The sequence below is a fragment of the Hevea brasiliensis genome, chromosome 13 (assembly GCF_030052815.1).
Source record: "Hevea brasiliensis isolate MT/VB/25A 57/8 chromosome 13, ASM3005281v1, whole genome shotgun sequence".
NCBI lineage: Eukaryota > Viridiplantae > Streptophyta > Magnoliopsida > Malpighiales > Euphorbiaceae > Hevea > Hevea brasiliensis.
The window spans coordinates 89,230,186-89,254,991 of record NC_079505.1 but is presented as its reverse complement, the minus strand read 5'-3'; the positions used below and the strand labels follow the sequence as shown (position 1 = coordinate 89,254,991).

General features: G+C 35.6%; 5 protein-coding genes across 6 annotated transcripts; 3 read left to right on the top strand and 2 right to left on the bottom strand.

The window, feature by feature from the left end:
* The first annotated feature begins 1,162 nt into the window (after positions 1–1,162).
* Positions 1,163–5,416, top strand: LOC110633843 (sulfite reductase [ferredoxin], chloroplastic). The gene is made up of 8 exons (XM_021782630.2): positions 1,163–1,459; positions 2,202–2,978; positions 3,065–3,361; positions 3,543–3,740; positions 4,171–4,305; positions 4,428–4,544; positions 4,635–4,793; positions 4,916–5,416. Exons 1-8 carry the CDS (start codon positions 1,286–1,288, stop codon positions 5,120–5,122), a joined length of 2,064 nt encoding a protein of 687 aa, XP_021638322.2. The 5' UTR covers positions 1,163–1,285; the 3' UTR covers positions 5,123–5,416.
* Positions 5,417–6,553: 1,137 nt separating this feature from the next.
* On the bottom strand, positions 6,554–7,383 carry LOC110633845 (photosystem II 5 kDa protein, chloroplastic). Its single transcript, XM_021782634.2, has one exon. It carries the CDS (start codon positions 7,220–7,222, stop codon positions 6,887–6,889), a length of 336 nt encoding a protein of 111 aa, XP_021638326.2. The 5' UTR covers positions 7,223–7,383; the 3' UTR covers positions 6,554–6,886.
* Positions 7,384–8,014: 631 nt separating this feature from the next.
* Positions 8,015–10,014, bottom strand: LOC110633837 (40S ribosomal protein S2-4). Its single transcript, XM_021782626.2, has 2 exons — positions 9,262–10,014; positions 8,015–8,365 (listed from the first exon to the last, which is right to left on the bottom strand). The coding sequence occupies exons 1-2, from the start codon at positions 9,913–9,915 to the stop codon at positions 8,210–8,212; spliced, it is 810 nt and encodes a 269-aa protein (XP_021638318.2). The 5' UTR covers positions 9,916–10,014; the 3' UTR covers positions 8,015–8,209.
* Positions 10,015–12,809: 2,795 nt separating this feature from the next.
* LOC110633813 (uncharacterized) lies at positions 12,810–16,177 on the top strand. Its single transcript, XM_021782585.2, has 5 exons — positions 12,810–13,999; positions 14,314–14,610; positions 14,906–15,091; positions 15,350–15,568; positions 15,690–16,177. The coding sequence occupies exons 1-5, from the start codon at positions 13,553–13,555 to the stop codon at positions 16,083–16,085; spliced, it is 1,545 nt and encodes a 514-aa protein (XP_021638277.2). The 5' UTR covers positions 12,810–13,552; the 3' UTR covers positions 16,086–16,177.
* Positions 16,178–16,538: 361 nt separating this feature from the next.
* LOC110633859 (probable beta-1,3-galactosyltransferase 8) lies at positions 16,539–18,959 on the top strand. Of its 2 annotated transcripts, none has more exons than XM_058131652.1 (8): positions 16,539–16,674; positions 17,057–17,325; positions 17,407–17,471; positions 17,549–17,742; positions 17,812–18,157; positions 18,239–18,364; positions 18,471–18,580; positions 18,674–18,959. In XM_058131652.1, exons 2-8 carry the CDS (start codon positions 17,128–17,130, stop codon positions 18,820–18,822), a joined length of 1,188 nt encoding a protein of 395 aa, XP_057987635.1. In that variant the 5' UTR covers positions 16,539–16,674; positions 17,057–17,127; the 3' UTR covers positions 18,823–18,959. The 2 variants fall into 2 exon arrangements, with proteins under 2 accessions (XP_057987635.1, XP_021638345.2); XM_021782653.2 differs by having other exon boundaries at positions 16,555–16,674; positions 17,064–17,325.
* Positions 18,960–24,806: the final 5,847 nt, after the last annotated feature.

The following is a 24,806-nucleotide window of genomic DNA, read 5'->3' as shown; positions in this document are numbered from 1 at the left end:
ATCGTTAATTGTATAAAAATTATTTTATTTTCTTTATATTTTAAGTATATTATATATTTAAATTAAAAGAATTTGATAAAAATTTTTGTTACTATATTAAATTTATTTTATAATTAATAAAAAAGTAAAAAAAAAAATGAATCTGAACTTTTTTGCGTCCATATACGTTGGCATATTTTAATTTTGATTTTATGACCCTTCAATGCAGGGAATGGGCAATCCATAGTTAGGTTCTCAGATTCCCATTCCCACTCCAACTTTTCTTTCTCATTTTTAATGTAAATCAAATCGAATAAAATAATTAAAAAATATGTTGAATTATAATACGTTTTTTTTTTTTGAATGAAACAGAATTTAAAATTTTTAATTTAATTTAATTTATCAGTTTAAATCTATTTTATTGAATTTTTTTAATTTTTTTAAATTTATTTAAATTAATTTTATATTTCATAAAAATTTGTAGAATTAACAAAAATTAATCAATAATTAAATAAATTGGCCTTTTCAGTTTATTTTTTTTTTATAGAAATAATGGAATCAAATTAATTGAAAAATAAAATTTTAAAACAATTCACTGCTCCTGGTCGTCCATTTTTGACCAAAAACAATGCGGCTTCTAAACAACGGATGCGTGGGGACCACACTCCACTTACTGCTTTGTATTGCTCTTCTGCTCATTTCTTTTAATTAATCAACGCAGCCCACTGCTGATGTTATCATTATCTTACAAGAAACAGAATTCCGTCTCGATTCAATGAACCTTAGAATCCAAATTTGGTTCTTCATGTCTATCCTACACGCCCACGTTCTTTTTTCACGTGCCGTTCCTCTTCACCAAATAGATACATTTCACACCCTACTCTAATATTAATTGTTTTACTAATTATTAATAATTTATTATTTATATAATTATTTAAAATAAAATATTTAATTTAAAAATTATTAAATTAATTATTTAATATAAAATAATAATATTTTATCATTAACTCTAATTAAAATGAACTTCTAAAAGCTAAATTCGCTACTCGTTTGAGGGGGAGCACGTCGAGTATCATTGAAGTGAACCAGTTGAAAAAGATATTCGTGTCAGACACGTGACGGCGCACATTAGCAGACGACTATTAGCCAGCAGATTATTATTTAAGTACCAAGAGGGCGCAGGCTTCGGTTGTCATCTCCGCAAGTACTTCCTTCTTTCTCTCTCTCTCGATCTCGCTTGAGCCCCGCTTTCAAAACCTCTCGTTGTATAGGGATTACTGTTTGTTGGTTCTGGATTTCAGAGTTCATGACGACGACGGCCTCTTTTGGAGCTGCGAACACTGCAGTTTTGAAAGACCCGAAGATCAAAATACGGAGTTTTGATGGTTTGAGGCATTCAAATTCTCTTGCTTTGACCAGACCTGAGAATGTATTTTCTGTTTCTTCGTCCAGACCTTCGCTTATACGAGCTGTTTCGACGGTGAGATTTCTTTGATTTCTCTCTCCCTCTCCCTGCATAGAGCTTTTTTTTTATTAATTTGTTGGACTTGTCATGGATTAATTACAGGCCAATAACGACCTGTCGTTTGTATGCGGCATTTCCGACGGCTTCCGTTGATTTAATGACATGTCTAACTGTTGACGACGTCCTTTAATTGAGTTTTTACTTAATTTTTGGTTGCCGATTGTGTGGACTCGTCATGTAGTCGATACATCTTTTGTCACAAACAGCGGAATAATCGAAATGCCAAAGCAAAAATATAGTTAATCTCATTATGATAAATCATTTTGTTGAGAAATTGACAGTTCAGAACTTCAATCTTTTGTGGGTCTAATTCTTGTTGGCGGATTTGCATTTTGGTTTTAACAAAATGTTAGGGGAGAAAATGAATTCGTTTGCTATTATTTTTGAGATCTTCTCTTTCAAATGTCAGTCTCTGTATATAGTGGGGGCGGGGAAATAAATGTAAAGTAAAAAGAATTCGTTATAGAGGCGCGTTTGAATTCTTTTTTGCTGTTTGGAAGCCAGAAGAAAGAAAAGTTTTGGGGTCGGGTAAAAAAACTACTCTTCACCCTTTTCTTATCTTTTGTTGTCTCTGTTTTTTTCCCTCCGATTCATAATGTATATTATATGTGCTAGCTCGATTTGATCTGATGAATATATTATGTTATATGTGTTAAGTTCAATGAATTTCATTTCCTTGGATAATTTTCTTTGGCAGCCAGTGAAGCCAGAAAAAGAGACTAAGCGCAGCAAGGTTGAAATAATCAAAGAACATAGTAATTACATCAGGTACCCTCTTAATGAGGAGTTGCTGACAGACGCCCCAAATATTAATGAGTCTGCTACCCAAATAATCAAGTTCCATGGGAGCTATCAACAGTATAATAGAGATGAACGGGGTGCAAAATCCTACTCGTTTATGCTTCGAACTAAGAACCCTTGCGGCAAAGTCCCAAATAAACTGTACTTAACCATGGATGATCTTGCTGATCAGTTTGGAATTGGAACTCTTCGTTTGACAACCAGACAGACATTTCAACTCCATGGTGTTTTGAAGAAAAACCTCAAGACTGTAATGAGTAGTATCATTCATAGCATGGGCACAACTCTTGGTGCATGCGGTGATCTCAACCGGAATGTCCTGGCCCCTGCTGCCCCATTTGCGAGAAAAGATTACCAATTTGCACAGAAAACTGCTGAGAATATTGCCGCACTCCTCACTCCTCAGTCTGGGTTCTACTATGATATGTGGGTGGATGGGGAGAAAATCTTGACAGCTGAACCTCCTGAGGTAGTGGAGGCCCGCAATGACAATTCTCATGGAACAAATTTTCCAGACTCACCAGAGCCCATTTATGGAGCCCAATTCTTGCCTAGAAAGTTCAAAATTGCCGTCACTGTGCCGACAGATAACTCAGTGGATATTCTCACAAATGACGTTGGTATTGTTGTGGTTACAGATGCCAATGGGGAGCCCCAGGGGTTCAACATATATGTAAGATCAACAAATATTTTAAGCATTATGACTTTTATTAGTCTAACTGCATTTCAACCATCAGCTTCTTACAATTTCAACTTTAGGTTGGTGGTGGTATGGGAAGAACACATAGGCTGGAGAACACTTTTCCACGTCTGGCTGAACCATTGGGCTATGTACCAAAAGAAGACATTTTATATGCAGTGAAAGCTATTGTTGTTACACAACGAGAAAATGGGAGGAGAGATGACCGGAAGTACAGTAGAATGAAATATTTGATCAGCTCCTGGGGGATTGAGAAGTTCAGAACTGTTGTTGAGCAATATTATGGAAAGAAATTTGAGCCTTTCCGTGAGTTGCCTAAGTGGGAATTTAAAAGTTATTTGGGATGGCATGAGCAGGTCTGTTCTAAAGATTCCTTAAATTATACATGTCTTTTCTTTCATTCTGTACGTTCACATTACAAATGCTTTTGATCTGCTTGGGGGTCATACACTTTCAAACTTATACCTTCATCTGCTAGTTTTATTGCATGTTGAATTATCATCCACTGATTACCAATTAATTAAATTGTTTTGGCAGGGTAATGGTGATTTGTTTTGTGGGCTCCATGTTGACAATGGTCGCATTGGAGGGAAAATGAAGAAAACATTGAGGGAGATAATAGAGAATTACAGTTTAGATGTGCAACTGACACCAAACCAGAATATCATCTTGTGTGGTATTCGCAACGCGTGGAAGGGCCCCATCACTGCAACTCTTGCACAGGCTGGATTGCTGGTACGATTTCTGCATCTATATGATTTCGTGACCATGAATCTCGTAACCTGCGGACTGCTTGATTAAACGTATCTTCCTCACTTATTTGTTAGTTACTAACTACTGAGATACTCGTCCACTCTCATTATATACTTCCTAGAAGTTGCATTAGATGCTATGTACATAACCTGTTAGCATTATCAGTCTAACTCTTAACAGTGGCAATTTCGTTGTTCGTAATTGGCATCAGCCTATAACTAAAATTTTCTCCTATTTCTTGATCACGTGCTTCTTATGCTTAGCTTACTAATCTGGTATTTGCAGTAGTTGTGATCATGTTTATTCGGTTAAACATGTATTTGCTTCTTGCTTTTAATTTTTTTTTTTTCTCTTGGTTATCTCTTGTTTTCCTCCATTTTTTGGGGTGTTGACCAGTATTTCTTGTGGACAGCAACCCAAATATGTAGACCCCCTCAATTTAACAGCAATGGCATGCCCAGCTTTGCCACTTTGCCCACTGGCAATAACTGAAGCTGAACGAGGAATACCTGACATCCTCAAACGGGTTAGGGCTGTATTTGAGAAGGTAATTTCTGTTCCAATAAGTTCATAAGAAGAACCAAGAACTTGATAGATATAATGTATTGACATTCCATGCATATTAGGATCTGGAAATGTATTTGACTCTAATGGCCTTTATGATTTCAGGTGGGGCTTAAATACAATGAATCTGTGGTAATAAGGATTACAGGTTGTCCCAATGGTTGTGCTAGACCATATATGGCTGAACTTGGATTTGTTGGTGATGGTCCCAATAGTTATCAGGTATATAAAGGACTGAGTGATGTCCCACCACCCCTTATTTCCTTAATATAATTGATAAAATTTGATGTGCCTATTATTTTTTTGAAACAGATTTGGCTTGGTGGAACACCCAATCAAACTGCATTGGCAAGAAGCTTCATGGATAAGGTTAAGATTCAAGACCTCGAACGTGTTTTGGAACCTCTTTTTTATCATTGGAAACAGAGAAGGCAATCCAAAGAATCATTTGGCGAATTCACAACTCGAATGGTGAGCTTAGAAATTACTATTTGATATAGCTAGCTAGTTTTGTGACAAGATATGTCTGATTCTATTGTATATTATTGTTTGTTTAAGGTGAATTAATTGTTACCCTGCAATTATTTTGTTAGGGATTTGAGAAACTTCAGGAGTGGGTTGACAATTGGGAAGGTGTTGTGTCTACACCACCCAAATACAACCTAAGATTCTTCTCTGATAAGGATACATATGATAAAATTGATGAACTTGCAAAGTTGCAGAATAAGACTGCTGACCAGTTAGCCATGGAAATTATTCACAATTATGTTGTTTCACATCAAAATGGAAAAGGGGAATGAGGTGTTCATGTGCATCACATACAAGATGTTACAGCCAAGTAAAATGGCTAAGGTGAATAAGAGGAACAGCTTATCCTTCTCTATGCAGTTATGGTTTGGTAACAGCTCTGTAATGAATGGTACTCAGTTTTGGTATCGTTTTTTATGGCAGTTTTGCTAGAGGAAGTATTTACAAGAATTGTGTTGTGTATTATTTAAACTTAAGCCTTGGATCCAATTAAGCTAAATTGTTAGGAGATCTTTTTTCATTTCTTTCTCCAAAAATAAAACTATCTTTTGTGTTTTTGATTCTCATTATGTTTCCTTAGTGTACTCTCAGAGAATTGTGCTACAAGTAGCAGTTCTAGATAATCAGATGCAGAAGCTTCTGGGAATCTTCTTGTGCACTTCTTGATGGCAACCTTGGTGCATTCCCGCTGTTTTTGCAGTAGTAGAACCACCTGTTTGTGTGAGAAATTAGTTTTTGAAGTTTCATACCTTGGTTTTGGTGTGAGTGTGTGTGGAGGACAGTTTTCACCCATGAAAGGCTGCATCTTGTGGCAAACTTTTGTATAGTAACTGGAAAAATCTAAAACCGTGCCTTGCAGTTTTGCTGGGTATTGGATAATCTTTTGAGTCTGAATGAAATGGTTATTACTGAAACTTTTTGGCTAATATTTTTTTGACTAGAATAAATTGTGAAAATGCCTCAATAATATCTTCTTTTATTATTGTAATATTCTCTTAATATTAAATTTGGACAACTAATAGTATAAATTATATTCTTGTGAAACATATGTTCACATGTGCCTGCCATATACGTCTGTTTGTTATATAAAAAATAACAATACAATGGGTAAAAGAATATTTTTGTAAAAATATAGGGTGTATGACTTAACTTACGAGGTTCTTGTGTTTTCAAGTTTTACGTATGATTTATTTTAATTTTGCTGGAAGAATGGTTCAAGTTGCCAGAGATCATTATTCAATTTATTTGATTAGCTGATATGGTTACCATAAATTTATAGGACTTCTGTGCTTTATAAGAAAAAAGAGTATCAAGATTTAAATTATTAAACTTAAGCAGGCATTATCTATTTTGAGGAGCAGACTTTAGAGGCATTTCATTGTTGTTCGCCTTGAGTCATGAATTTGCAATAATTTTTTTTTTTTTTTTTTTTTTTTTATGATTCGTGGTTGAAGTGAAAGCAGCACATAATGTAGCAGACTAAAGTGTGTGTTTTAATTTCAAAAATTTAAAAATAGTTAAATAAATTTTTTTATCAAATTATTTGTTTAACATTATTTAAAATAATACTTTTTTCAAATTATACTTTTTCTTTTAACATTCGAATTCCAACTCCAAATGTAACATAAGAGTAACACAACATTAACATGGCGGACCAGAATTAAGGTTAACGAATTGAGCTAATAATCAAAAAGAGGCTACCATTGGGCTCATGAGTAACTTATTAAATTCTTCAAATACTGGAAACCAGCGACAATCTTTAAGGCACTAGACTGCATTTCGATATCCCCTAAACTGAAGAAGTTCTAACAGGTACAAAGTCCGTTTTAACGTCCTCAATTAGAAGATAATTGAAGGGGGAAAGCAGTCAGGTATTTGGATTTTGTAAAAATGTTAAAAGGAAAGAAAAATAGAGAAAAAGGAAAACTAGGAGAAGTATAACAAAGAGGATTCTCCCAATGAAAGGATACAAGTGGGTACCATTTTACATTACCTTAAACACCAATCAGCATTGCATATGAGAAGATAGAATTCCCTCACTTGCGGCAGATACGAGCAGTAGGATTTGTGATACATACAGGTCCATACTTCTTCTTAGCTTCTGGGGTCCCTGCCTTAGGCTCATCCTCGGCCATTGCAACTTTGGGAATGGAGAATGCGGCAGCAACTGCAACTGCAACTGCAGCTGCAAACACCAAATCCCTCCTCCTACTGCTGCTCTCTTCCTTGTTCTTCATCTCCACACTGACCCTTTCTTCCTCAGTGGTTCTTGAGGCCTTGGCCACGATCAGTCCTCTGCGTGGGGTTGTGAAAGGTTGTTTGGTCATGGTCGAACCAACTAGGAATGAGCCTGTCATGGTCATGGATGTCATCTCTGCAAATTATGCTTACTGCCTGCTACTGTGGGTTGATGTCTAATTCTCACATGCGCACACAATGAAGTGGACTATTATTGCTTACAAGTGCAATAGCTTCAAGGGCCTTGTAGGAGACCGTCATCCATTTCCTTATCTCAATAAACATTTGATCAAATGGATCAGTGCCACCTGTTTCTTTATCTCGTCCGGTATTTGCGGTTGCTAATCCTTCCGCCTTCCGGTGGGTAGAGAATGGTAAAGGTACGACATTATTATTAAAATTATTATTAAAAAAATTATTTTTTTAAATATATTATTTAAAAAATAATTAAAAATTAAATTTAATTAATTTTAATCATAAAAATAATAAAATAATTTTTTCTAAATTATTTTCAATACTTCTATTAAGAAAAATAATTTTATACAACAAAATTTAATGCCAAACAAAACAGGGCTTCACCACAGCACTTTCGACTCGTGTACATTCTTTTCATTATCCAAGCTCAATTTACATTGTTCTTTTTTAGAAATTAATTACCTTAATGAAAAATAAAAAACCGGATAATAATAAAAGTTCAGATGTTCATGTTTCTTGTAATTCTTATTTCACTCGCTTAAACAAGCAAGAACTGTTGGTAGCAAAAAATCCAACATAACAGCCACCAACTATGAACTGAACCAGGAAAAAGAATAGGAGCTATCCCTCTCCTAAGGAAGTCCATCATCCAAGGTTCCTTCATTTAACATTACCGTTCCAAAAAATTCGTTCCAGGTGAAGGCCTTGGAATAAAATATAACCCGCAGCACTTGAAATCAAAACAAACAAATCCTTTTGCAAATTGATCAAAACACCAAAAGTTATTACTGAATCCAAAAATCTCCAACAAAAACCATAAACAAAATGATGACATTCTTAAAGTCTTAAGAACCTACTAAGCAATTAACATGAAATTCTTGGCCCTATATTCTCATCTTTAACGACTCAAGACTCGAATCTCTGCATCAAGCTTCGACCCTCTCTGCATCTTCAATTAGGACTTTAGTTGGTTTCCCCAATAGATCAGTGTACTCCTGGAAGGGAGACTTGGTGAAGCGGGTCTCCCTCCAAAAGTCAGGAGTCAAGAATCCATAGGTTTTCAGGAGACAGTCAAAGGTGGCCTGCATTTGACATGGCATGTAGATGAATTAAACCAGCAAAGAACAAAAGCATAAGCAATGTAATTATCTCCTCCCCCCCCCCCAAAACAAAAAAAAAAAGCATCACATAATTTATCATTGTGAAAACAATAATAGTCCATCACACACAAAAAAGGGTTCATTTTTGCATCTAACCATTAACAACACAGTTATCTAGCATGGGGCATCCATAACAATCTGATAAAAGAAAAAATAGTCTAGAAGAAGTGAAGAAATCCTATTAAACAAATTCACATTAGGAAGTAACATTAACTATGTTATGGCAAAGGGGCAAAATTTTGCACCTTAAATAAAGTAAAGTTGAGAAAAAGCCTTGCATAATCATGTGGAAGTCATTTGTGCATTTCAAACCAACCAAAAGTAAATAAGGTTCATTGATACCATCATAACAAAAAAAGTTAATAGACCCTAGTATAACTAAACAAATAATGAAAATTTTCAAAGTTAATTTCTTTCTAAAAAGCAAACAAGACCTATTAATTTCAGAAATTTTAGCAATTTTCAAAAATAAATGAATGTAAAATTATTAACATAAGGTTATAGAAGATCAGAACAAACCAGGTAAACCACATCAAATTAGAAAAATGTATTCGGACCTACTTACTAATTCCAGACAAAATTAGTACTATGTAGTGATAAAAGAAAGCAATATGTAATTCAGCTATTCTCATTTAAATAAAAGATGATTCAAATTAGGCAATTTATAATGCTAAACCAGTTCAACAATATCAGAATAACCGAGTAAAAAAATAATATATTAAAATAGAGAAATTGCTCTTCTAAAGGTATCATTCCCATATACTAAACATTTAGTTCACAATATTTGAAAACGAAAACGAAAAATGAAATCAACAGACCTTCACGAAATTTCCGAGGGTCTTAGTGGAGCCCCTGGAGGAGGTGAACACGTCCTCTATCCCAGCAAACTGCAGAACCTTCTTGGGGACGCGTGCAGCAACAATTCCAGCACCACGAGGAGCGGGCACCATTCTCACAGTCACGGATCCACACTTGCCGGTGACCTTGCAGGGCACGGTGTGTGGCTTTCCGATCTTGTTACCCCAATAACCTCTTCTCACGGGGATAACAGATAACTTGGCCAATATGATGGCACCGCGAATGGCAGTAGCAACCTCCTTCGAGCACTTGACTCCCAATCCGACGTGGCCATTTCCGTCGCCTACGACGACAAAGGCCTTGAACCGGGTTCGCTGCCCGGCCCGAGTTTGTTTCTGGACAGGGGTGATTTTCATGACCTCATCCTTGAGGGATGGACCGACAAGAGTATCAATGATCTGATGCTCTTTAATAGGCAGAGAATGCAAGTAAATTTGCTCTAGACTTCTGATCTTGCCATCCTTCACCAAGCGGCCCAGTTTGGTTACTGGAACCCACTTCTCCTCCTCGTCACGGCGCGCACGACGGCGGCCTCTGCCTCCGCGATCACCGCGAGGGCCACCGCCAAAGCCACGACGGAAGGCTCCTCTTTCTCCTGTGCCTCTTTCAGCCATGGTTGTAGAGAGGGTTAGGGTTAAGGGAAAGAGAGGGGAGAGTAGCGCACTCGAGAGAGAGACGGAGATGAAACGGTAGCAGAGACAAAGAAAGGCTGCGAATAGGATTTTATATAGTGCCTAGGGTTTTTGTACAGTGTAGTATTTGATTTGGGCTCAACAGTTTTTTGGGCCATTATTCGGATATGGGAAGCTATTTGGGCCTTAGTAATGGTCCATACTTGGCAGAAAATAAGGCTCTGTTTAGTATTCTGCGTCACGCGCCGTGAATCCAATATTATTTAAAAATGTTAAGTTTAATTTTAAAATAAAATTTCATATTTTAAATAATATATCAACAATTTATAATTATTATAATTAATTATTATTTTTTATTTTATTATTTATTTATAAAAATATAAATAAGAAAATGGATAAAAATATTCTCATAAATTTATATTATTTATAAAAATATTAATTTAAATTTTATTATTAATCTTATTTTAAAAATATTTATAATTAATTTTTATTATTAAAAATTCTATATAAATTTCGGAAAATCACATGGATAGCGTTCTTATTCATAAATTTATCCATATTAATATTTAATTTAAAAAAAATTAAAACTAAAATATAATAAGTATTCCGGGAAAATACTATTTTATTTTGGTTTGATTATTAATTTAATTTTACTTTAATTTGAATTTAATTACTATTTTATATTACCTTATTATTATGTTACTTAAAACAATTAAAAAGTATGGATTTTCAATCCTACTTAATTATAACTATTTTAATCATAATTAATTACAAATTTGTAACTTTTTTTCTAAAAATCTTATTAGTATACATATTAAACTTCATTGGTACTCATTAATATAATTTGTTATCAATATTTTTTTTTATTTTTGTTCTCGAACTATTATAATATAAAATTTCATTCCATTGATTGCCCATCTAATTATTTACAATATATTTTTATTGTATTTTTTATATTTTTAAAAAATAAAAAATTATAATTATAATATTTAATATTACAGTGAAAATGAAATATAATCAGAACAACTTGATTATTAAAAAAAGAAAAGACATTGACTTAGGGTTGCAAAATATGCTCTGGGCCTCTTGTATTCTATCCAAGTGACAAATTACATCTTAGAATTGGTGCACATAATAACCCACTTCCATTAGTACCAACCCATCCCTTTTTTATTATTATTTTCAAACTCTACTGACTGTAAAATTTTATATTATCAATCAATAAATTATAATTCAATAATATAAAAATTATTTATAAAAATTAAAATAATATCTCAATAAAAAAAATACATTATCAATATAGAAAATGTAAAGTTACAAATATAAAATCAAATAATTTCACAAGTCTGAATATATTAAAGATTTAGGTAATGAGATACTCTTCAATTTAAAATCAGAACATATTAACAATCTCATTAAAAGATAATAGCAAAGTTTAATGAAAGATAACTAGTAAAACTCAAATATTTAATTTAATTAGAACGTTAATTGAGTCTTGTTAACTAAATGATGATTGTTCGCTAATTAAGTTAATAATTTTAATTATTACATTATTTATTATGAGAATAGGGAGGGGAGGGGAGGGGAGGTGAGGTTAAGACTAGGAGAGTTGGTAACTGAAGCAAGTGGCCCTTCGATCCATGCAAATGAAAAATGAAAAACAAAAACGGGGTCAGGGGCGTGAAAATCAAGAGAATCGGAGGAATGACAGTGTCAGTGTTGAAAATGATCAGTCACCAAACAGAAAACTTTAAACAGCAGAATAGAGCAGAAGATGAAGGCCCTCCTCCTCCTCTCAATTCCTCATTATTAATCAAAAACAAATCACGTCACCTTTAACGGCACGCACCCTCTTATCTTTTTAATTAATTTTTATATTTTAAAAAATATATTATTTAATTTATTTATGTATCAATATGATTAAATTATTATTTAATATTTTTATTTTAATAAAATTAATTAATTTTTATATTTTAAAAAAATATATCAATCAATTCTTATAATTTAATTTTATTAATTATTTAATCTCATAATTATTATTTTTTATATATAAACTATCTTAATCTTTTCTATCTTTAATTTTTTCTTATTTTTTTTATTGCTCTCTTTTCACATTTATTCTCTTTTATATCCACACCATACTCCTCTTCATTCTTTCTTTATTTTTATGTATCGATAAAAATAATACAAATTATTTAATAAAAATTTTATTAGTTTCTCTAAATTTCTAAATAAGAAAATTATTTTCTAATAAAAAAAATATAAAAAAGATATCTATGAAATTAGAAATTAAAAAAATTTAAATTTAAATTTAGTCTCAATATAACAAAATTTTTATTTTTATTTAAGGATATATTTTTTAAAATATTATATTTTTTAAAATATATGAATCAATTTATTAATTTCTTTAAAATAAAGAAATTAAATAGTATTTTTTTTAAATATAAAAATTAATTAATTAATTTTTTTAAATAAAAAAATTAAATAATAATTTAAATAGTATAAATAGTAAAAAATTTAATAAAAAAATTAAATAATATATTTTTTAAAATATATTAACTAAATAATTAATTTCTTTAAAATATAAAAATTAAATAATAATTTTCTCTTTAATTAATTCACTAATCATCCTCTAACAGAGTTTTACAATTTTGATAATATTAAGCATGATTTGAATACAATAATTAATTAAAAATAGAATAAAAATTATTATGCAATTGATTCCACAGTCCGATTATAATATGAGCTTTGAAGGGTAAAATGGGCATAAAAAGTGAAGCATTAATTAATAGGCCCTTCTCAATTTTTTTATAAATAAAAAAACGAAGTCCAAGGGAATAAATCGGCAAGAGAAGCAAACGCTCACACCTTTCATTTGAAATCTCTGTTCCCTTCACATAACGAGGTTGCACGCCTGTGCTTTTACTTCTCCAGCTCTCTCTCTCTCTCTTCTAACCAGAACCACTCAGGGACAAAACCTCTTTTAAACCCTGATAGATACAAGCCTCTATCACCACTTGCAATTAGAATATACAAGAAAGCTTCTGTTTCCAAATAAAAGCTGACTTAGATAGCTATTAATTCCATATATCAGTTACATGTCTAGCATATACATTTTTGGTTTTTAATATTTTCTCATTTTCTAAATTCTCCTGATCTTATCAACCATTTTTCTTCAGCATTTTCAAACCATAGTGATATCTGGTACCGTTTCTGTCACAAAAGTCCAAACTGTCACTCTTTCTATCCAAAATCCCATCCCCAGCAGTACAAAAAACAAGTACATTTTCAAACCAAAAGGGTAGTTGGTAAAAATTTTCTATTCAAATATCTCTTCATCCTTTCATCTCTCAAACTGAAACCCTTTTCCCCACCAATAGGAAAGGGGGTTGTTATAAATTTGTACCAATCATTTCAAAGCTTTTCAAACTCTTTCTTCCTTTGGACTGTAGTCTGTGGACGAAAACCATCCAAAAGAAGAATGTTTGCTGTAAAATTTTTATTCAGGCTCTAAAGTCTTGCTTTTATTCAAGTAAAGAACAACACCCAGAAGCCAAAACCAAGATTGCTGCCTCTCTATATCAAAAATCAACGAAGAAAGAGCTGACATTGGTGTTGCATGGACAAAGCATCGACAATAACAACATTGACAGCAAGGAGGCCAAAATGGCAATACCCACCAGCGCCACCAACACCAAGAATCCTGCATTCGCCTCGCAGGAAACCACCAACGAAGGCTAGTGCTGCCAAGTCTGGTTCACAAAGAAACAGGAAAGGTAAGCTGGAGACTCTGTTTGATCAAGAAAGAGAGTTTACAAGAGGGGTTATGCCCATTGTAACAGTGAGTGGCGGAGGGGATGATCGGTGTGAGGAGGAGAGGAGAGAGAGAGTAGAGAAAAGCGAGAGCGTGGTGATGGAGGAGGAGAAGTGGAGGTTTCAAGCTGAGATGTTGAGGGCAGAGTGTAATTTGCTAAGGATGGAAAGAGAGATTGCAGTGAAGAAGATGGAGAGGAGAAGGATCCAGGTGGAAAGGGCTTTGAGATCTGCTGTTCATACTCTGCTTTCTGTTAGTATCTCTCTTTCCCTTCTCTTCTCCTGTGTCTTGTTTTTGTGTTTTCATTTGTGTCTGGTGATCAAGAAATTGTGAGTATAGAAATAATAACAAATAAATGGAAATTATACCTCATTTCTTCAGAGACTGCAGGGAAAAAGAAAAGATGAAATTTCTTAATGGAGTCAAATTTTCTGGTTCTGGAAGCAAAGAGTAGCGTACAGTCAAGATTTGTTTTTTGATTGGATATCCTTTATGGAAAATTCCATTGTTTTCATTTGCTATATCAATTTCATTTTTATTACTTGAATTTTCCGTTCGTTTTGTAGGGGAGAGAAAAGATGTGCGATGGAAAGAATGCAAGCATGATTTTGGAGGAAGAGATCATTGAACTGGCTGAGAAACTAGCCAAGTTGCAGAGAAGATCAAGAAATAAAGATTCAGATGTTCCAAAGTGCAGCAATTTTGATAAACAAGCATCTCTTCTTCAAAGACGGCTAGAGAAGTTTGCAGGAGGATCAGATGAGGTATATGTGAAGGAGATTCAAGAGATGGCAGAAGCAAGCTTGTCCATCAATACTACTAGCAGCATCAAGGAAATTTTTGTTTCAACTTGCAGCAACAATGTAATATTAAATTTCTCCTTTTCTTCATTATCAAACCTAATCATTATTGGAAATGAAGCCAATTGAATCTGAATTTTGAACTGTGAAGAGTAATTTGAGCTGTCTGAAATATTTGTTCTTCTTGGTTTGTTTTTAAGTAGGTTCACATATTGATAATTGTTCTTTTCTATTCTACTAATGAATATCTTCTGCTAGTAAATGGAGATTTTCCATCTTGTAATTTTTTGAATGTTTATTATGTTCCACTATTAACTCTAACGATGCATTTGGTAATTTCTAATAAAAAAATGTGCAGATGGAGGTTCTCAGAAGGAAAATGGAGGGATTGTCAAAGGGGAGTCTGTTAGAGAGGATGGAAGTTGAATATGGGTTGATGCTCTGTACAGCCAACGGTTCGGCTTCTAGTTCTAGTTATGTTGCCACTTCAAAGGAAATTGAATTCTCGGAGATGTCTTCATCTTCAATGAGACAACCCTGCAAGGTACTCTTAGTTTTGATTAATTCTCTCAACCATTCAATAACAATTATGAATGGACACAGTAACCAAGAACCTTATGGCAAGTGCAATAGACTCTCGGAAAAGTAGTTTATTACTGGGTGGAATTAGGTCTGGACCTGGAAATGTCAAACTCTACCCTGACAGGCTCACACTTTTCATGATTGAACAATATTTAAAACCTCCATAAATGGGACAAGTTAGATAATCAAGTGTCTTAGAGCTGATAGATTTCTCGCACAGGAAAGAAAGCCCTATGAAGAGAGAGCATGTTCAGGATGCTGCAAGGCAATAGTGCAAAGGGTTGTGGAGCAAGTTCGGGCTGAGACGGACCAATGGTCCCAAATGCAAGAGATGCTGGGGCAAGTCAGAGATGAGATGGAGGAATTACAGGCTTCTAGAGATTTTTGGGAAGATCGAGCACTTGATTCTGATCATCAAATTCAATCCCTACAATCCGCTGTAAGTACACCAAGTTTTACATAAGTTGTATCTTGTCTCTAGTCTGCTACTGTCTTGACTTCATACTGCATATTTTGCTAGATAAATGGAGGCAATTAAGATGTTGGGTTGTTTTGTATAGGTGAAAGAATGGAGATGGAAAGCTTTCTCCTCTGAAGCAAAGGCAAACGAGCTACAAGCTCAGGTATCAATGCTTCAAGCTGAGCTTGAAAAGCTGAGGAAGGAAAAAACTAGAGAAAGAAGTAGGACCAAAAGTTCAGCAGCAAATTTGCATGACTCACCAAATGATATGGAGAAAAGAGTATTGGTTTGTCGATTGAAGGAAAATCGCCAATCAAATGATGATTGCTGCAAGCAGGAGTTATTGGGTGATGGAAGAAAAAAGCCACCACTTAATGCTACAAAACGCTCACCATTTAGAGATATAGGAAATTCATCACCATTGGTAAGGCAAAATAGCAGGGCAGTTTTTCCTTTGCACTGTCCCCTGCCTTCCAATGTGCAGAGTGATTCTTAATGTACTGAATCCTTTCAAGTTTCTAAACTGAAAGACTTGTGACAATTCCAATTTGCACGTGAATAAAGGAGCTTGTGGGGAATTATGAATTACCATTTGATTTCCTTATCCCATCTTTAATATAATTAACTTGAGAAAAGAAATTATGATTAGCAACTAATACCTGAACATGTACGTAGAAATGTCATTAAGTGATCTCCAACATTAATCCTCTTAATTAGGCGTATGAGTGGCTGAAAATTAAGTCTGATGTTCCAATTAAGCAAGAAATAAACAATCAAAATGGGTGTCTCACGTCCTAACATGTGATGTTAATTTTTCAAGCGATTAAAAGCTCTGGTTTTATCTCTCTTAAGTTGGAAATTCTCAATGTGCACGCAAATGTAGCCATTGCCAAAGAGAATGATAGAATGAAGACAAGGTTTGTTGAACCATGAAAATCACATGATTGAACTGCCAACCCCGCAACTGAAGTCCTCCATTTAGTATGAGAAATAAATGAGTGTCTTCATTAGCTCACTAAACATGAAGATTTTGGACTAGAGAGAAAGAGTCTCATAATCTCATATGATCACTCATTCTTTTAAAGGTACATATGCAATGTTGTTTCTACTAATGTTATTTTCTAATTTATCATCTATATCCTCTTATAAACACCATTTTAAAGATTGTTTACTTTCTACTAATTTTGATGCATATGGAATTTTGAGAGAAGAAATGAACTCATTTTTAGCATAAAATCCTTCACATGATATGCTCATGACCTTAAATTCTAATCTTTACTTTTATTAGCTATATGTTTTTAAAGCTTACAAGGAACAAATTACTCATTACTTTGTATTTCTTGTAGCTCATATGCTTGTGCAAGAACTTGTATAGAATAGAATAATAAAAATATATGTATTAATACTAGATTTTGTGAGAGCTTAAACCAGGATTCCTCTGTTTTTTTAATGAATAATTTCTAAAAGGCCGCAGAAACTAGTCTGCTTCTTAAAGAAAGGGATTGTGGCTGTGGCAACTTGACAACGAGTCCAAGAAAATGAGAGGAAAGCCAATTAATTCAGGAAAAGCCATTCTTGTATTTTGCATTGCTAGCTTCATAGCAGGGTCGCTGTTTACCAGTCGGACATGGAATCATCCTTCTCCTTCAAAAACAAAGGATCATCAGAATATTCCTTTCGTTTCTCATTATGAGAACAAGCTGCAGGAAGTGAAACGAGATTGCGATCACAAGCGTGTAAGTTTGAATTATTTCACCTGCAAATTATTATCCTTGCAATTCTTTCTTTCTTTTTTTAACGTTAGATCATTTACTTAGAAATTGGCTGAAGGAAGACCTGGAGATATCATGGGAGAAGTTAGGAAAACCCATCAAGCTATCAAGTAAGCTAATTTAATTAATTCCTTTTTTTTTTCTTCTTTGCAAACTATAACTTTTTTTTTTCTTTAAATATATATAGGACGCTTGAGAATACAGTTTCTGCGTTAGAAATGGAGCTAACAGCGGCTCGAACAAGCCAATCAAGTAGCCAACTTTCACTAGAAAGACCCACAAATCACTCTTTGCAAAAGGCATTTGTTGTTATTGGAATTAATACAGCATTCAGCAGCAGAAAACGCCGAGATTCAGTTCGAGAAACTTGGATGCCAAAAGGTACTCTCTCACTCTCTGCGCGTGTGTGCCTCTTAAAGGTGGCTAATGGAGAATGATTAATCCATGCAGGGACCAAATTGAAGGAATTGGAGAAAGAGAAAGGGATTGTGATAAGGTTTGTGATAGGACATAGTGCAACACCAGGTGGAGTTCTTGATAAAGCGTTAGACTCAGAAGAGGCAGAGCACAAAGACTTCCTTAGGCTAAATCATGTGGAGGGTTACCATCAGCTCTCCACCAAGACTAGACTGTACTTCTCCACTGCAGTCTCTATTTGGGACGCCCAGTTCTACGTCAAGGTCGACGATGATGTTCATGTCAATTTAGGTATGCTAGCCACCACTCTCGCTAAATACCAATCCAAGCCAAGGATTTACATCGGCTGCATGAAGTCTGGCCCTGTTCTCTCTCAAAAGTAAGTCCTTTTCATCAAGAAAAAAAAAGGAAAAATATTTTTAAAAAAATCCCAAAAAATTACACTCCACTTGGATCGCAGAGGCGTAAAATATCATGAACCAGAGTACTGGAAATTTGGAGAAGAAGGGAACAAATACTTCCTACACGCAACTGGTCAAATATATGCCGTCTCTAAGGACCTTGCTACCTATATCTCCATTAACTCGTAAGTTATCAGCTTCTTTTTCAACTCCATTGATACACAGTGTTCTCTGTATTATATGATAGATATATTTTGATTCTGATTCGAATTCGAAATTATGATTTCGCAGACCGATACTGCATAGATATGCGAATGAAGATGTTTCGCTGGGGTCTTGGTTCATTGGGTTGGAAGTCGAACACGTAGACGAGCGTTCCATGTGTTGTGGGACCCCTCCAGGTAAAAAAAAAACAGCTGCAGCTTTATCTTTATTGTAATAAATAAATGCATTCAATTATGATAACCAGTAATGAAATGAAACGGTGATGTTAGACTGTGAATGGAAGGGACAAGTAGGAAATGTATGCGTGGCATCATTCGATTGGTCATGCAGCGGAATATGCAAATCAGTGGACAGAATGAAGCAAGTACACAATTCTTGTGGGGAAGGAGAAGGCCGTGTTTGGAATGTTGATGTTTAAGAGCTAGTTAGCTCACATTTATTTCATTAATTATAAAACTGTGTCAAACACACTCAAAGAGGGCCAATGCACCTTCATGTTAGAATATTCATGCCCACAATGAAATAAAGAATTAACTTTTTTTTTTTAACAAAAAAGTTAATATATTTTTTTAATATTATTAAAATCATCTTTAAACTAACTAAACAGTTATCATCATCCTATCCATAAGGTAATGATTAATTAGATGATAACCAAATAATTTCAAATCAGATGATGATCAATCACTACATATAACTAATTAATAATTATGGTGGATAATTGGAAATAAAATCTCAATCATCCTGTGATGGCTTGAAATCACAAGAATTCTCATTTAGATATTTAGATACGAAGACGTCCTCTGTTAGATATATTTGAACAGGTTCAAGTATTGGTGGTGTCATACCAGTAGCATAAGTACGATGAGATCCATAGTTAGCAGCTGCTAACATTGCTTGGTGATAATTGGCAGCTTCTAAAATTGAAGCAGAACTTGTATTAAGAGTTGGTTGTAGGAGAGGACCAATCACCATTGCTGGATTTATGGCAAACAAGTCTATGCCCTTCTCTTTTGCAAATTTACATGCAGCATCCTCAGCCAAGGTCTTTGAGAGCAAATACCAAAGCTAAAAGCAAAAATAAAAGAGAAAAATAATTAATAAGGAATATCATATACCAAAGAAGTAACATGGTACAAACAATGCTATGCTACCAATGAAGCACCAAAGCTAGTTGGACAGTGTAGACACCATATTTTGGCCGGCTATTAAATTCACAATTTGTAAAAGTTGTAATGCAATTTTAAAATTCATGAAAATGTTCTTTTCTTGAATGAATTTCCGATCTAAACATTACCCGATCTTAATAAGTTACTTCAATTGTGATCCGATCTTAAGTCACCTTTTCAATTTTATAATATTCCAAATCACTCTTCAAATATTTCAAGTTTCAATCGATATTCGGTCTCAGGGTTATCCGATCTTATGTTCGTGTACAATAGTTTTCCGATCTCTTTAAAGCGTGGTCTCATGTTCTTTGATTGATAACCGATCTCAGGATCATCTAGTTCTATGTTTGATTTTATTCAATTGATTTTCGATCTCAATTAGTTGTATGAGCACTAATAATTTTAGAGTTAATTTTTTTGATCTATTCAGTATTTGTGCATGTAATGTGGTCTGATGTTTTTCCGATCTCATTAAGAAAATTGATCATCAAAAGAATTTACTCATTTCAAAAGGTAAGAGAGTACAAAGTCATTCAGCGGGAGTATCTTCCCCAGCCCAATCTTCAGTTATATTTTCAACATTCACTCCCTCCTCTCTCCCTTGTTCATCCTCACTCTCGGCCTTGACACCCGGGGTAAGCTCCCCGAGCCAGGCAAAGTCCTCTTTAGGATAGAGCTTGACCAGCTCGGCAAGGAGATCACTATGGGCTTTCACATAAGCCCCAGCTTCCTTCACCAGAGCCTCCTCCTCCTTCGTTTTGATCTCCTTAGAGAACTTAGCCGGGGCATCGCCAAGTTCCTTCTCTAGCCGAGCTACCCTCTCTTTATGAGACTTTGCCTGTTGTTCCAGTTCGACAATCTGAGCATTTGTAGTAGAGAGTTGGTTCTGCGCCACTCCCACATCTTGGGCTGTCTTTGACATCTCCCCTCTTCATAAGATAAACCTTCTCTCTGATCGCGTGCTGGGTCGCCATCGCTTCTGAGCTCAAACTCATCAAGAGGCTGAAAAGATCATCTATACTTTCGGGGCCCATTCAGGTTTGATCCTCAGGAAAGTAGATCGTAGCGCTCAAAACTTTCGCTAAGTCAAGGTTGCCCCACACCGATCTGTTCTTCTTCGGTGATTGGAGTAGTATTCTAGCACCTTGGTAGAGAGGTCGCCCAGACAAAACTCCCTACCTTGAGGATCTGCCCTTCGCAGCTGAAGAGACCAGAGGTTGGGAAGGAGGTTTAGATCGAGTGGGAGGCTCTGAAGTAAGGATCTGCACTTCTGGGATTGGTCGCTCTTGGATTTGAGCTTCGAAGCTTGTCTCTTCAATTCAGGCTCTCATCTCTAGCACTTTCCTGCTGAGCTCCTTATTCCGCCTTCAAGCTTCTTTGGTGGCCTCACCTCTTGCCATAACTGCACAGAAAAATAAGTTAGTGAGTTCGCTGGGACTAAAAGGCCAAAAATCTAGGTTTTACCCGTATTGGGGCTGAGGTCAGAAAGTTGCAGCTCAATATTCTCATGGGCGATCACACTTATTATCTACCATTTTAGCTTGGCCATGATCACATCCAAACACGAGTATCTGTGAGTGATCGCCTGGTTTTTCAATTCCTTCACCATCGCATCCTTTGCATCATTTTAATGATCTTCTTTTTTGATTTTGGGACCAAGTAATTCCAAATCCATGGGATCCCCTCGAAGTCATGGGGATCTTTACTCCTGAGGATGGAAAACTGATCTTTCTAGCCTTTGAGCGAAGAGGGGAGATCGGTGAAGAGCCCGCAGTTTGGATTTACTTGAAAGAACCAAAATTCATTGTCCTTTCACTGAGCAAGCCTGTGTAGTTAAGCGAAGACCTTCACTATGTGTCAAGTCCCTTAGCTCGGCAAAGACCTCTGAAGGCCACCAGAGTTCGCCAGGAGTTTAGATGTACTTGAGCTACGCAAACTCGGTAATACCTTAGAATGTCCTTGTAAAATTGCTTCAGAGGGAACCTTAGCCCGACCTTCAGTTATTCTTCATACACTATGATCAGATCTTCCTCATCAAAGAAGTGATCAGCTCAAAGATCCCCATAACACTTAATGAGCTTGAAAGAGTCAGTGGAGAGATTGAATTCTAGGCTAATCAATTCGAGATCGGCTACCTTAAGGCTTGATGGGAGCTCATCCATGAGTAGATTCTCTTTCCTCGTGATCAAAGCCTGATATTGGTTCAGCCCGGCAGGCTGACTGGTGGTCGGAACAGTAGCTACAATGAGTTCAGATCGCCCACTCTGTCATGTCTCATCACTTTCTTCAAGGTCCATGAAAAGTGAATGGAAGTTGGGCTTGCAACTATCTGATTGTTGGTGCCACTCATTTTCAGGTAATGAAGTTAAAATTGACCGAAAAAAGATTAAACTATTACCAGATTACAAATTGACGCCTAAAAAGTTAGAGAAATTGAGAGAAAGTGTCAAGAGGCTTAAGAGAATGAAGAGAGCAAAGTGTTAGAATGACTGAACCCCCCCTCTTATTTATACTCATCTGAGCATTAAATGCTCGCAATACCCTAGGTGGCGCATCGGTAAGCAAAAAACTTAATTGTATCCCTATTCTCGATGTGCACCAAGAGAAGATTCCAGAAGGGGAGACATCGGACATGCGAGGTAGGTTGAAATGATTTTGTTTAGAGATCAGATAGAGGGGGACGGATTGGACACATGAGGTCCGATTGATCAGAGAACGGGTAAGAGAGAGCCCAGACAAAAGAGATCGGCTGAAGAAGGTATTAGATAGGAGATTGATCAAAAGGGTAATCAGAACCAAGCAAATAATAAAGAACATAGTGAATAAATAAAATAAGATAAATAAATAAATAAAATTAATCTTAAATAAAAATTTCATTTCATTTCCAAAAGATCAGATTACATCATTTAGGCGATCTCCCCCAGCCCGATCATTAATTATAGATATTCCTACCTATTTTTCCTACATTCTACCCGTCTTGCTCTCACAGTTTGAACACCTCCCGATCTCAAGAGGCCATTCAAGAGATACATGGAGAGCAATAAGGTAGCCCTCATCAACTATGGTAAAGACTATGGAAGGCTCAATGTCATCATCGATGTTATTGACCAGAACTGAGCTTTAATTGGGACTCCTAAGATGGCTAGGAGCCAAATGAACTTCAAGATACGGTTACCGATACCAAGATTAAAATTAGCAGTCCCCTTGCCCGAGATTAGTCTTTGGCTCGGACCAGTAGGCTAATTAGAGATCGGAACGGTAGTAATTTTGGTCTTAGATCATCTGTTTAGTCCAGTTCCCTTCCACCTTCAGATGACATTCTCGTAATTCTATGACCATCAATGTCATCCATTTTCAGGTGACAGGTTAAGGAAGTTATCGAAAAAAGATCAAAGCGATTGTTATAGTGAAAAACGGTGCCAGAAAGGTAAGGCATGGGGGAAGAACAGGCCGAAAACTAGCCAGAGAGGAAAAGTGTGAATGTGAAAATGACAAGTCTTTGCTCGGTATAGATAGATCTCAGTATTTAATGCTCGCAAAACTCTAAGCGATACATTGGGAAGCGGAGAATTTAATGCCCTCCCAATATTCGAAGTGCACCAATGGGGATCAAGCGAAGAGAGTGGATGAAAAGATCAGGAATGTAACAAGAGACTGGACATAAATGTGGAAGACACAAAGATCAGATTGGTTAGAGATCGGTGAAAGAGATCAAGAGATCGGATAGATCGGGAGGTTGGAAAATCAACTTCAGAAGTTACTTTGGATCATGACTCTTGATCTACGAAGCTAGCTTCCCCCATCGTCAGATTTGAGTTTGTTAAAGCATTTGGGGGTATGATATGATCCCCACCATCCACTCCATTTGTATGGAAGGATCTGAACCATCGGATCTGAGGCACTTAAAGCATTTTGGTATGACCCAATTCGCACCTTTGATTTCATCTGTAAGGATGGATTTTGGGCCATTGGATTAAGGTAAATAACAGATTCATTACCTTTTTATTCCCAGCCTTTTGATCCATTCTGTAAGGCAAAGCCCCCAGCCGTTGGATTAGAGAGAAAAGGAAAAAACAGTCCTGAGCTAAATCTCAGCCTTCAATTTTTGGTCTCTTTAATTTCTAACCTTTGGATTCGATCCTTCTAAATCCACAACCTTCAATTTTGCCATCTGAAATCCTGGTTGTTCTTTTGAAGATCCCGTTCCCTATAAATACCTGAATGCTTCACTGTAGAAGGCCCATTGGTTTTGGAATCTTAGTCTTTGGGTTTTGGAATCTTGGTATTTGGAGGGCTGGGAGTCTATCTTTTGGTCTTGAGTTATTGGTCTTCGAGGTTTCCCTTACTCCTTGATCTTTCATCTGCAAGTTTTAATCTCTAGTTTTTGTCTTTCTCCTGAAATATAAAGTCACTGGTGCAAAAGAGACTTTAGAAACCTGCTTTCTAAAGGACCTTGTCTCTAGAAGTCCCAATACTTCGGTCCCCTTCTTCAGTGAATTTGTTCAGCAGCTCGGGGTCTAGTCTTGGTTTGTCATCAGGATCCTGCCCCCGTTGCTTTAATCATTTCAAAAGGTGCTCTTGGTCAGCCCAACCTTAGTGACCCCTTTTTGACGCGAGACATTGGCGTTGGCTCTCTCGTCACCCTTATATCTCTTTACAGGTAAATACCTAAATAGTCCTTCCTCCGATTAAATTCAATTAGGCTGTATTTGTTACATAAGCTGGAATCCAAACTTTTAAAACGTCTAATCACTCTGAACTTTTAGAGTATATTAGGGTTAGATTAGCCTATCTCACTAATATCACTTTTGCCTATTATAGTAACACATACGTCATTTCAAAAGTATATTTCTCTTTACTTTTAGTAGTGTAAAAATAAGAGTTCGGGGAATATAAATGTTGCTCGAGATTTGGAAGAATAATGAAGAGCTTGGATCGGAGGAGTAAGGTAAATACGAGGGTGTTGATGCAGCAAGTTCAGATTCGATTGGGAATATTGGGAATGATGAAAATGAAAATGTCTGACATAATGAGTTCGGCTCAATATAAAGAGTTCGTATTCGATTAGAAAGATCGTAAAATAATAAGGGCAAGAAGGTCAGATACAAGTTCGGGTAAATATGGAGAGTTCAGGTGACTAATAAGAGATCGGAAATAAAGAAAGCGAGCAAAGAGTTCGGATAGTAAGAAAGAGATCAGAAAATAACGCGCGCAATTTGCCATTTCGCATATTCAC